Consider the following 12,783-nt stretch of genomic DNA (forward strand, 5'->3'; position numbering starts at 1 on the left):
GTTTGTGGTGTGGTTTTAGGCATTTGGCTTGTGGCTTCTTCTCTCTCTCTCTCTCTCTCTCTCTCTCTCTCTCTCTGCTTGGTCCTTTTAAGAGGGGACCAACTTCTTCTGCCATCATGGAACTTCCCCCGGATCTGTAAGCTTCAATAAATATCCCTTCCTCCATAACTGTGCCTGGTTTGGAAGTTCATCTTAGCGACCTGGAAGCTGCCTACTACAGAAAATTTAAATACAAAGAAATAATAAAGTACATAGGAAATAAAGCAGAAGTTTCTTCATAAAACCAATAAATAGCATGGCAAACAGATCATGGTGTTTATGCCAAATATACCTGTAGATAATGCAGATGCACATGTGATAGCACAAGAATGTACAAGGACATGTGTATACATACACATGATAGCAAAATACGCATGGCAAGCTTGGAAAATTATCTGCAACATTATACAAATAGAGAAGTACCTCTTCGTGTCTGTGCACATTCATAATGGAAGCCACCGTCGGGTGTCTCTCCTCGGCATCATTTCCCCCTTTTTGTAACTTTTTGTTGACAACTTTCATAAGTGTCAGGATCGTAACACTAGTCCAGGTGATTGTTGGCTTCTCAGTCAGTGAAGCTTGTATTTGAATCAAGGACTGCTATTTCTTCTAGGACTTTGTAAAGTTTCTTCACATTCCTAACCCTTGCTTGTTTCATCCATTAGAGGAAGAAGGTTACAGAAGCATGGTGAAAATCAATACAGTAATGCAGAGTTGCCATGTAACGTTCTGCCTGTATTTGTTGGTGATTTGGGTTATAAAGTAGTTCATAATACTAGGTTGCTGTTTATTGTGATCCTGTTCCACACTAAGAATGAAAGAATGGGGTCTTAAATCATAAAGCATTGCTTGTGTGACATACCAAATTTGACCACTTATTATTTGCTCATAATACCAAACTTTTAAGTATGGAAAGACATGAGCTAGAGCCCTCCACGGCATTTCAATACTTGATTCCCTCCCTTTTTTATACTTGGAAAGTGCTCAGGTGCTGAGGGGTGGGGAGACACAAGGGGAGTCCCAGGTGGATCAGGTTTGTGCCACTCGGGTAGATTTCTCCAGCATGGCTACCACAGGAGGGCACTCTTCTGCACCAAGGTGATTACAGAAGCCAGCAGACACTCTTCAGACATAAGTACGTACGATTCCCAATAGCCTTAGTTGAAGGAGTTTTAGGTGTTTTTTTATTTTTGAAAACTTTATATAAAGTGATATTTGTTTTTTGCCAACATTTGACATTACAGTATTATTTCTGGGTTTTATTTTGGTTTTAAGCTGGGCTAGATAACTTAAGGCAATTCATTGATAGCCATTTAATTTGCCTTTTTTAAAATTTTTATTTTATTTGAAGAGAGAACAAGAGAGGCTTATGTGGGTACTAGGGATTTGAACCTGGATCCTTAAGCTTCTCAGGCAAACACCTTAACTATTAAGCCATCTCTCCAGTCCTAATTTATCTTTTTAAAATAACTAACAACTTTCTATTTGAAATACAAGAATAAGACTAACACTAATATGTTCTCCTTGTGTTTAGAATAATGTATAATTCAACTTTTAAAACCTAGTTGAGCCAGGTGTGGTAGCACATGCCTTTAATACCAGCACTCAGGAGGCAGAGATAGGAGGATTGCTGTGAGTTCGAGGCCACCCTGAGACTACACAGTGAATTCCAGGTCAGCCTGAGCTAGAGCATGACCCTACCTCAAAAAAACAAACCAAAAAAAAAAAAATTATTTGATAGTTCTTGATGTTAACTGTAGAGAGAGTAATTGTAGAGAGTAATTCTCAGTTCAAACTTTGAGGTAATAGTGAACCCTTATAAAGCAAATAGAATAGATAGAAAAGTTTGGGGGCTGGAGAGGTGGCTCAAGGCTCAATCAATACAGTGCTTGGTGCACAGTTGTGAGAACCTGAGTTTGGATCTGCAGAACCTATGTAAATGTGAGGCGTGGTGGTGGGTGCCTGTGATCCCAACACCCAGGTGGCTAAGGAGCCAAATCAGTGAACTCTGGGTTCAGTGAGACTCTGCCCTAGGTAAGATGAAGAATAATCAAAGAAGGCACAGGATATTGACCTTGGGCCTTCATGTGCACACATGTGCCAGCACACATACACTCATAGCACAGGCATGTACATGCCAGAACAGTTTAAGTGTGAATTCAAATAATAAAATAATTACTTTTTTTATATGGTCTCACTCTAGTACAGGCTGACCTGCAATTCACTTTATTGCCCAGTCTGGTCCAGACCTCACTGCAGTCTTCCTGCCTTAGCATCCTGGGTGCTGGGTTTAGTGGTATGACTACCACATCTGTGTAATAATTGAATTTTAAAAAGAGCTAGCTCAGTTCAGTGATATTTAGGGGTTTAAATTTTCAGAATTATTTGACATCTTTCTTATAATTTTTTATCTTTCACTGTCTTTTATTTTAGGAGACAGTTCAAAACAATACCACAAATAAACATTTTAAACAGCTTTAATGTTGTTTTATAATTCACTCTTAGGGGGATATTTCACAGATTGAAAAGGAGTACCAGCTATTACAAGAGCAGCTTAAGGAAGCATGTGAAAATTATGAGCAGATAAAACTCAAGAGTTCAGAAGAGACCAGAGACCTGGAAGAAAAGTTAAAAAGAAACATAGAAGAAAACAAGGTAATCCTGTCTGAAACCTTCCTTAATTGCATGTGGCATAATTAGGAGCAGACAAGTGTAGCTGGGCTTGTAATCCTCAATTAACTGAACTACACTGTTGGATAAACAAAACATTCTTTCTCAGAATAGTCTCTTTGAAATTCGTCAGTAATGCGTTCAAGTGGCAGTGGTTCCTGCAGTGTTGCAGAACCTCTACAAACTGCTTTTGGGAAAAGGCTGCAAATCTGGGTTTTCATTTATCTGTAATTTAGCTTGCTTGGCTGACTAAAGCTGTCTTCAGTGTTAAATTCCTGTGTTGAGAGGCCGTATCACATCAGAAGTTACAAATGTGAGCCCTGGAGCCAGACTGGTAGGACTCAGATCCAAGCTGGGTTCTATTCTAAAGTTATGGTTTTGGACACTTGGGTCACTGAATTTCTCTTAAGTTTTGATAGCTTATGTGGAAAATTTGGGCAGTAGTTGCCATTTTGTGGGCTTGCGTTAACATTTGTCAATCACTGAGGAACTCCTGGTACAAAGTACATAGTACATACTGGTTGCTACTGTTGTTAACCATCCATATCTACTTCCTAAAGCAGTCTGAGAACCGCCCATGGAGCCTGTGGTACATTAGAGCTATCTGCAGGGCATCTGACTTGAACTCCTGGGCTTGATTCTGTTAGGTGAGGTGATTGCCCATCAGTTACCCAGAGATGGCTGGTGGAGTGATAACAGCTATGGGTGAGGCCAGAGAGCACTAGTGGGGCAATGGAAGTACAAATGAGAAGAAACTCTTTCAGAAGTTCCTGTTCTACTCAGAAAGAGGTAACAAAGAAATGAAAACATCTAAGAAGGAAGAATTTGAAGAGTCTGAATTAACAGCTGGAATAATATATTAAGTAGCAGAAAATTAGCTCAGGACACTCATTCATTGAGATCAGATACAACCATGAGAAAAGGGGCAGTTTGTAAAGCTACCTGACGTGACACTTCTCAGGACCTGTGTACATGCAGAATGTGGGAGAGGGGCCGAAGGATGAGAAGTTAGACTTTCTCCTCTGTGGCCTGGTAGAGAGAGAACCTAATAAAAGAATCATAAAACCCTGCTTAGTATAGGACACATGGGGCATAAGTTTGAATAAACTACTTAGAAGGCTTAACAAAATAAAATATTCAATATAAACTTGGTATTGCTATAAGAAAATCCAACCTATGAATCCATACAGCAATGCCTGTGACCACTGTGTGAGTGACAGACAGGTTCAGGTACATAGTCACTTCATGAGAGTATTTGGCAAGTGAATTTTATTTTGTTTTATTTAATTAATTTATTTATTTGAGAGCATAAGACAGAGAGGGAAACAATGGGCGCACCAGGGCCTCCAGCCACTGCAAACAAACTCCAGATATACATGCCACCTTGTACATCTGGCTTACGTGGGTACTGTGGAATCGCGCCTCTAACCGGGGTCCTTAGGCTTCATAGGCAAGTGCTTAGCCAGTAAGCCATCTCTCCAGCCCATGAGTGAATTTTAATTGTGGCAGAGGCTTTTCCAGCTCCACAAAGTAGGACTAGACTTGGTGTATTTGTACAGTCTACCAAGCCTGTCATTTGATCAATTGATTGTGTTCTTTTGGGATAGAAAGTACCCCAAGGCGGAAGGCTGAGACAGGACAGCAGCTCTGATGGGTGCTGCCTGGCTCTCATGTATCACTTTTAGTTTTTGAAACAAGGTCTCACTGTGTAACCCAAGCTGGCTCACACTCACGGCATAGCGCAGGCTGACCTTCCAATCCTCCTGCCTCTACCTGTCTGGCTCCGCTCTGGAGTGCTGGGATTACAGGCATGCACCACCAGACCAGACAGCTCTTGTGCTTGTTTTGTATGGCATATGATCTCCCTGTCAGAGAGCTGGATCCACGTGAGATCACCAGCTCCAAGTGGAGACAAAGTTGTCTTGGCTGCTAGTAACAAAGCAGCCTGACTGACACTGGACCTGAGCAAGGTGGAGGGAGCTGTGAATATGACGGCATAGGCTCGCCACAACCACAGCTATGACTCGGCGGACTTTGAATCCTCCAGGCTATAGTGAGGGATATGTGGGTGGCTCATCTGTAGCAGAGGACACTGCCACACAACTGCTGTTGGCCTTCTGCTGCTTTAGAACGATGAGTCTGCACATTCCATGGCCATCCCTCAGGAAGACTCAGAGGTTCTAAAGGAATTTGGCTGGTTTGCAGGACGGCCTCCCAGGAACATAACATCCCTGGTGTCTAAGGCTGAAGAAGCAGAAATGACCCTTTTAGCTCAAGGGCCATTACTTCCTACTGGGTCCGCATACATTCCCGTGAGCGCGCGTCCATTCTGAGCAAAGGCCTGTGCTTCAGTGGCCTCGACATGTTCTGATCCTGAGCAGGAAGTTCAGGGTCAGGAACTTGACAGGAAATAAAAAAGTTCCCCTAGAGAAAACATGAAGTGCTTTCAGCTGTTACTTTTAACGAGCGCTTAGATTCTTTGATGCATTCTTCATTACTGTAGATGTTAGGGTAGATGGTGTTTTACTTATAAGCAACTGGTACTTGCAAATGTGTCCAAACCAAACGCCTTGCACGCACACTGGGTGAGTGATGCTTCAAAAAAGACAAAAACTTTCAAGCATGTCTGAGTTGAGACATTTCAAAAAGCATTGATTATGTAAAGGAGCTGACAAGAGGGGGCTGGTATCAGGTGATGCTGAGCCTCAGGCCCCAGGAGAGGAGAGCCAGCGCTGCCTCAGAAGACTGTCTGCTTGTCACACTGCCTAAGACCCTGGCAGGCACTCAACCCAAATGCCTTTAATGAGCAGCCAGAGACATCACATTTATGTTTTTAATAGCAAACAGGGTCTGGACAGATGGCTTAGCCGTCAAGGTGGTCACATGTGAAGCCTGAGGACCGAAGTTCAATTCCCCAGGACCCACACAAGCCAGATGCATAAGGTGACACATGTACCTGGAGTTCATTTGCAGTGGCTAGGGACCCTGGCGCACTCATTCTCATTCTCTGTCTGTCTGTCTGTCTGTCTGATAAAAAAAAGCAAGCAAGCCGGCCATGGTGGCACATGCCTTTAATCCCAGCACTTGGGAGGCGGAGGTAGGAGGATCACTGTGAGTTTGAGGCCACCCTGAGACTACATAATAGTGAATTGCAGGTCAGCCTGAGCTAGAGACCCTACCTCAAAACAAAAAGCAAAAAAAAAATGGACTTGTTGACTAAAACGTATGTGCAGGATACTTCTAGATGAGGGAAGTACGTGGGCTAAAGAGTGACTCCTGTGGGCTGCTGATGTGGTTCTTACAGCACCAGGTCCTCAGGGTTTAGATGTGGCTGCATCGTGTGACATATCCTGGGGCTGACCTGGTGCCAACCTGTACCTGTTAACTCCCTGAATTTTAAGTGTGTACTACGACCCTGTCACGGTTCTTCCTCGTATGTTTGTGTTCTCTCTCTCTCTTCCCTCCTCTCTCCTCCTGTTTTCTAAAAGTAAGTATTGCCATTTATTCACATACTCTCTAAAATGTTTTAGATCTCAAAGACAGAATTAGATTGGTTTCTCCAAGATTTGGACAGAGAAATTAAAAAATGGCAACAAGAGAAAAAAGAAATTCAAGAAAGATTAAAAGCCTTGAAGAAGAAAATTAAAAAGGTTCTAAATGCCAATGAAATGTAAGTAACAACTGAAAGGCAATAGTTTTTTTTTTAACACTGTGCTTTTTTCTTCTTTATACTTAATTAAACATATTTATAGGTATTATTTGCCTTACTTTTAAAAGTACCCATTAATCCCAGCACTCAGGAGGCAGAGGTAGGAGGATTGCTATGAGTTCAAGGCCACCTGAGACTACATAGTAAATTCTAGGTCAGCCTGGCTAGAATAAAACCCTTCCTCAAAAAAAAAGTACCCATTAACTAATTCTCTTACCTAAATCTTATTTTAAAACCTGCCATGTTTTCAGATAAATTATATAGAAGTGGGAGAGGTCACAACTGAAAATCAACAAAAGTTTGATTGCCTTCAAGCTTGAACATTACCTTTGACCTTCTTGTTTGATATTGATAAATTAAGGGGCTAAGTCTAGATCCAAGGTTGTTCCCAGACTAAGGTTCTGTGTTAACTATCTTGTTTATACTTGCTGTCATTCTAAATCCTCAAATTTTTTAAGTTTAGTCTTTTAATATGAAGAGTTTGCTAATACCTTCAGATACCTGAACCTAACGATTAGAGGGTCCAAGTATGTTTTAAAATCCCCTGTGATCTATTTCTAACCTGCTCCTGCTCTAAACAGTAACATGCCACATGATTCCTCGTGTTCTGCTATATAACACAACATCCAAGTTCACAGCATAACAGCTGTTTGACTTGCCCATGGTCACGCCGTCTGGCTGAGGGCGCAGCCGAGCTATGCTTCCCCCGTGCCAGTCATGCCACATGTGTCTGCTCTGTTGAAGGCTGACTGCCCTTGGGCCCAGCTGTGCTCACTCACTTCACTCATTTTTCCTCTGTCTTTAGAATGCCACTCTCTGGGTTTTTGCTTTTTTTTTTGGTTTGGTTTTTCGAGGTAGGGTTTCACTCTGGCCCAGACTAACCTGGAATTCACTATGTAGTCTCAGGGTGGCCTCGAACTCACGATGATCCTCCTACCTCTGCCTCCCGAGTGCTGAGATTAAAGGCGTATGCCACCATGCCCGGCTTCAGAGTCTCTCTCTCTAGACTTCTGTTAACATTAGGTGTGTCCAGTCTGTAGACTGTATGTGTCCCAACACATCTGTAGATGACAGTGTCATGTTGCAATGTCAAAAGATTAGGCACTCCTGATCTGTATCATCTTTCTATGTAGTCTCTAGCATGGTAGCCAGCCTTCTGTGATGACAAAGGACTCCCCAGGGTACAGATAGATGTGGAAACTGCCTGCCAGGACTGCTGAAGGTCAGGCCCAGGACTGTCCCTGCATGGCTTCGGCCGTGTCTGTTGCTTAAGTAAGGCTCAGGATTCAAGGACATGGAGGTCACTTTACAGGTTCACCTTGTCACCTTTCAAGCGTGTTCATGCTTCATCTATGCTGGGTGCTGTATGGGCAGATGCCTTCCATTGTGAATTTTTCTCACATTACACGTGACAGTTATAAACACTTAATAACATGAGGTAGAACCCGTTGCTCTAGAATTTCTACTCCACATGTCCGTCACACCCCCACCCCCCAGCCCCTTCTCCCTTGAGTCAGGGTCTCATCACAGTATAGCCCCAGCTGGCCTCAAACTTGAGATTTCCTGCTTCAGACTCCTGAGTAGTAGAATTCTAAGCATGTGCTGCCAAACCTGGTTTGCCATACCATTTCAATTATATATAAAATGGTTTCATTAGCAGAACGTATTTATGGAAACAATAGGAAATTGTGTTCTAAACAATAAAACATGGCAGAGGTGATGCTGGGGCAGTTTGGGGCAGTGGGATTCAAGCAGTGCTTTTATGGCGCTGCTGTAGTTTACTGGGCAGTGTTACACTGAAGAACGGAGAGGTGTGGCTGCTTTACAGGTCTGTGCAGAAAGATGACGGGCTGGATAAGGAACGCGGATTACGTCCGGATCAGTCCCCTGGAACCAGGCAAGTTGAGCTCTATTTTTAGTATTTGCTTGTACTTCGACAACCAGAAACACACTCACTACTAGACTTCTAAACGCATGATTGCTTATCTGTTTCTCTTAAATAATGTTATCTCTATTTTCTCTGCTATTTCATTTAACCCTAAGGAAACATGTACATTCAAGTAAATCCTTTTCATTTTAGCAAGTTTCTGCTTTTTTCTATCCCATTGTCAATATAAAAACTTTGAGATTTATTGCTTACCTTTCTGAATGAACTGGAAATTAAAAGTACATTTGAAAGTTTTTTCTTTTGAGCTGCTCAGCGGTAGCTGTGGTTCCATCCCTAGCACCAACAACGAGCAGAAACAGCTCCTGTGCTACTTGACATGCAATTATTAGATTTGTTAAGTAGTTGTTATTTTGAACATATAAAAAGTTTCCTTTTAATTTTTATTAATGGACACAATGTTTTCATGTATCACTATTACCACTTGAAAGCAGTTGTATTTTGCTTTTAATCTTTTAATATTGTTTCATGTACACATTTCCATTCCAGTCATGACCCATGACCATGACCTTATTTTATCTGTTAGAAAAGCATGGCCAGGATGGCAGTGGATGTTTTTATGTCAAGCAAAAGAAAATAAGATTCAGAAACACAGACAACCATTCACATTCAGATTATAGATTTTAATCTCTGTATTTGTGCTCATGCCACTGAAACTAGAAAGGGGGCCATGAGAGAAGGAAAAGAGAGCTTAGTAGGGGAGGTGACTATTGAACACATGCGACATGAAAGTAGGAGGGTCTTGTAGGGGCAAAAGGAGACCAGCGGGAAGAAAGCAGGAGGACCAGGAGGGAGTGGTGGAAAAGGACCACCAAACACAAAGGCTGTATGAAAATGTCATAATGGGGGGCTGGAGAGATGGCTGAGTGGTTGAGATACTTCCCTGCGAAGCCTAAGGACCCAGGTTCAACTCCCCAGAACCACATAAGCCAGATGCACATGGTGGCACATGCGTCTACAGGCCCTGGTGTGCCCTTTCTCATTCCCTCTGTCGGTCTGTCTGTCTCTCTCTCTCTCTGGTAAATAATAAATTAATAAATAAAAATAAAAATTTCAAAAACTCTTAAAAAAAGAAAATGTCATAATGGAACTCATTACTTTGTTAATTTTTATTTATTATTTTATTTATTTGTTTATTTTGGTTTTTTGAGGTAGGATTTCACTCTGGTTCAGGCTGACCTGGAATTCACTATGTAGTCTCAGGGTGGCCTTGAACTCATGGTGATCCTCCTGCCTCTGCCTCCTGAGTGCTGGGATTAAAGGCGTGTGCCGGCATGCCTGGCACTTTGCTGATTTTTAAAATTATTTTTTTTAAGTATGACCATGCACAGTAAAGATGGCTTTTTTCCCCCTTGCATTATTTCCTTGTATTTCAACTTCTAACTCCAAACATGAAGTATATTTAATAGAATTTGTCAGTATAACCAGATTATAATCCACGAACCCTCATAAAGCCAGGAAACAGTACAGGGCCCTCACCTGTTCCTCAGTATTTCCACCACATGCTCACCTGTCACTTCTTCCTTTGATCACTTGAAAAGTGCAGAAAGCACATGAATCTGGTGCTGTGTGGTAAAACATGAGGGAGGAAGTTACTCCAGAAGGTGGGACATGATTTCAAAGCTAACCTGGAAGGAAGCCATTGTGAGCTCACTGGCTGTACTTGTTTTCAAGTCTTTTTCCCCCCCTTTTAACATTTTCAGTAATACACTTACAAATGAGAAAATGAAAACAGAAGAGTGTATAAAGAAAGGGAAAGAACATTATGAAGAGAGTCATCAAAGAGCTGTGATTGCAGAGGTGAGTCCAAGGTACTTGGTGACTGGCAGATATGGCAGAAGGTCACTTGCTTGCTTTCTGTGACTTTAATTACATATGGGGCATAATGACATTACTAGGAAGTATGTGGGGGTATCACCCACAGTGTTAGCTGTCTGTAAAATTCCCATTCTTTTCCCTTGCCTATGCTGTTATTAATCTTTATAATTTCTTTTGTATATATGTGGTACTAAGGATTAAGCCCAGGACTTCACACATGCTAAGCAAGTGTGTCACTGAGCTATAGTCTCAGCCCTAAATTTTTATGCTTGTTATATAGATGCATGCATAAAGTGTACCAGATTTTATAGCCCCCTTTCCTTCATTAATATTGTCTTTTAGTTACTTCTCATGGTGTGGACTGAACATCTTCATATTTAATCAGGCAATATACTATGAAGTAAGCAACCATAAATATATTTGCCACTCCTGAAAAACAAATGAAAATAACACACTTATTTAAAATGTATTCCCAGGGCTAGAGAGATGGCTCAGTCATTAAGGCACTTGGTTGCAAGGATTTGACTCCCCAGTACCCATGTAAAGCCAGATACACAAGTGACACATGTGTCTGGAATTCATTTACAACAGCAAGAAGTCCTGGCACACCCAGCGTACTCATTCTCTACCTTTCTCTCTCCTTTCCCTCCTTCCCTCCCTCTCTCCTCTTGCAAATAAAGTAAAAATGTTTTTAAAAATACTCCTAGCCAGACATGGTGGCACATACTTTAATCCTCATACTCAGGAGGCTGAGGTAGAAGGATTATTGTGAATTCAAAGTCAGCCTATCTGTCATGAGACTCTTCAGGAAAAAAAAAAGTGCTCCTAGCTGGGGTGATGACTTCTACCCATAATTCTAGATATGCCTACGAAGAAGAGATGGAAAATCCCACATTTGAAGCTAGCTAAGGGGAAAAGCAGATATGTCTATGTGTGCAAATACTCCTCCCTCCCCGTAGAAGAATATAAGCCATTGTTAGTATATGATTTGAAAACTACTGATGCAGAAGTGAACATGGCCGGGGGTGGTGGCGCACGCCTTTAATCCCAGCACTCAGAAGGCAGAGGCAGGTGAATTGCTGTGAGTTCGAGGCCAGCCTGGAACTACAAGGTGCGTCCAGGTCAGCCTGGGCTAGAGACCCCACCTCGAAAAACAACAGCAGCAGCAAAAGTGACAAGGATGATAAGTGATTCTTGGCTTGATTTTCTTTAGTTTCTAAACATAATAGTGTTTTTCTAGCTGAGAAAAAATATTAGTGGTATTTGTGTCTGATGGTTATAAAGGATTAACTAAATACAGTTTGCAAATGTTCGACTTCTCAATTAAATATCTACCATGCGGCTGCTTCTAAGAAAAGGAGGGAAGAGCTGGGGGGTGGTACTTCGTGGGCCCTACACCAGCATTAGTATTCCTTAGCTTGCTTAGTCCATGGTTTCCACCATTTGGCAAGTCAGTTTGCCTGAAGGCTCTGTCATGGTTCCTGAGCCCCAGATTTAAATAAGCAGTATACATTTCCTACAGTGATTTTCAGAGAAAATGGCCAGTTAGTTTGTGAAGAAGGTTTTTTGTTGTTGTTGTTGTTGTTATTTTTGTTTTTTGAGGAAGGGTCTCACTCTGGCCCAGGCTGATCTGGAATTCACTGTGTAGTCTCAGGGTAGCCTCAGACTCACAGCAGTCCTCCCACCTCTGCTGCCTGAGTGCTGGGATTAAAGGCGTGAGCCACCACACCCAGCAAGAAAGTTTTGAAGTCATGCCTCTGAGGTTTTTGATATGAGTGTGAGAAGGTGCAGCTCTAAGTTTTTGATATGAGTGTGAGAAGGTGCAGCTCTAAGGGTTATTCAGCAGGCCCTGGATCCTTACTCAACTTGGACAGGAGGGCGGGTAATGTACTAATTGCATTTCAACAGTTAACTAGCTCTGCTTATGCGTAGCTTAAGCAGAAAGCCATGCACACCATTTCCCATCTGCAAAAAACTTCAGTAAAGTAGGTGATTTTCATGCCCGTTTCTCAGTCTGTTTCCAAACCCCAAACTTCCTTTTGTATTTCCTGATGAAGTTACAGCGGAATGAAGTTCTGATGATGCTGTCATCACACTTCATTTAAGGGGAAACTGGAAAGTGTTTTGCAATATGTATGTTTGAACTCTTGAAATAGTTTCAATTTCTTACTTGTAAAGTCCTTAAGTGTTCTCTAATGTGCTGACAGGTATCTGTGCTTGAAAACTGGAAGGAGAGAGAAGTGTGGAAGTTACAGGGGATGGCATCACAAGCAGAAGCCTATCTTAAGAACCTCAAGCTCATGAGCAGGTACTGTGTCCTCCTTAGCATATCATTTTGCAAATACAGGGAGAAGCGCTTGAGAAGGCTTTTTTAAAAAAATATTAGGACCATTACTGGGCATGGTGGCTCACACCTGTAATCCTAGCCATCCGTAGGCAGAGGCAGGAGGATCACTCCAAGTTCTAGGCCAGCTTGGGTTAGATAGCAAAACCCCATCTCAAAAGAGGGGGGGGTCAGTTGAGCATCGTGACACATGCCTTTGTTCCTGGCACTCAGGAGACAGAGTAAGAGGATCACAGTGAATTCAAGACCAGCCTGGGA

At 42.1% G+C, this 12,783-nt stretch overlaps 1 protein-coding gene across 6 annotated transcripts in view; it reads left to right on the top strand.

Moving 5' to 3' along the window:
- Ttc3 (tetratricopeptide repeat domain 3) overlaps positions 1-12,783 on the top strand; it is a 129,516-nt gene that overhangs the window by 95,059 nt on the left and 21,674 nt on the right. For all 6 annotated transcript variants that reach the window (XM_045149858.1, XM_045149854.1, XM_045149856.1 and 3 more), the window contains 5 exons: positions 2,545-2,694; positions 6,240-6,379; positions 8,247-8,315; positions 10,067-10,163; positions 12,389-12,489. In XM_045149858.1, the coding sequence (XP_045005793.1) occupies positions 2,545-2,694; positions 6,240-6,379; positions 8,247-8,315; positions 10,067-10,163; positions 12,389-12,489 (557 nt within the window). The remainder of the gene's footprint in view (positions 1-2,544; positions 2,695-6,239; positions 6,380-8,246; positions 8,316-10,066; positions 10,164-12,388; positions 12,490-12,783) is intronic.

This window comes from Jaculus jaculus, chromosome 5 (genome assembly GCF_020740685.1).
Source record: "Jaculus jaculus isolate mJacJac1 chromosome 5, mJacJac1.mat.Y.cur, whole genome shotgun sequence".
Taxonomy (NCBI): domain Eukaryota; kingdom Metazoa; phylum Chordata; class Mammalia; order Rodentia; family Dipodidae; genus Jaculus; species Jaculus jaculus.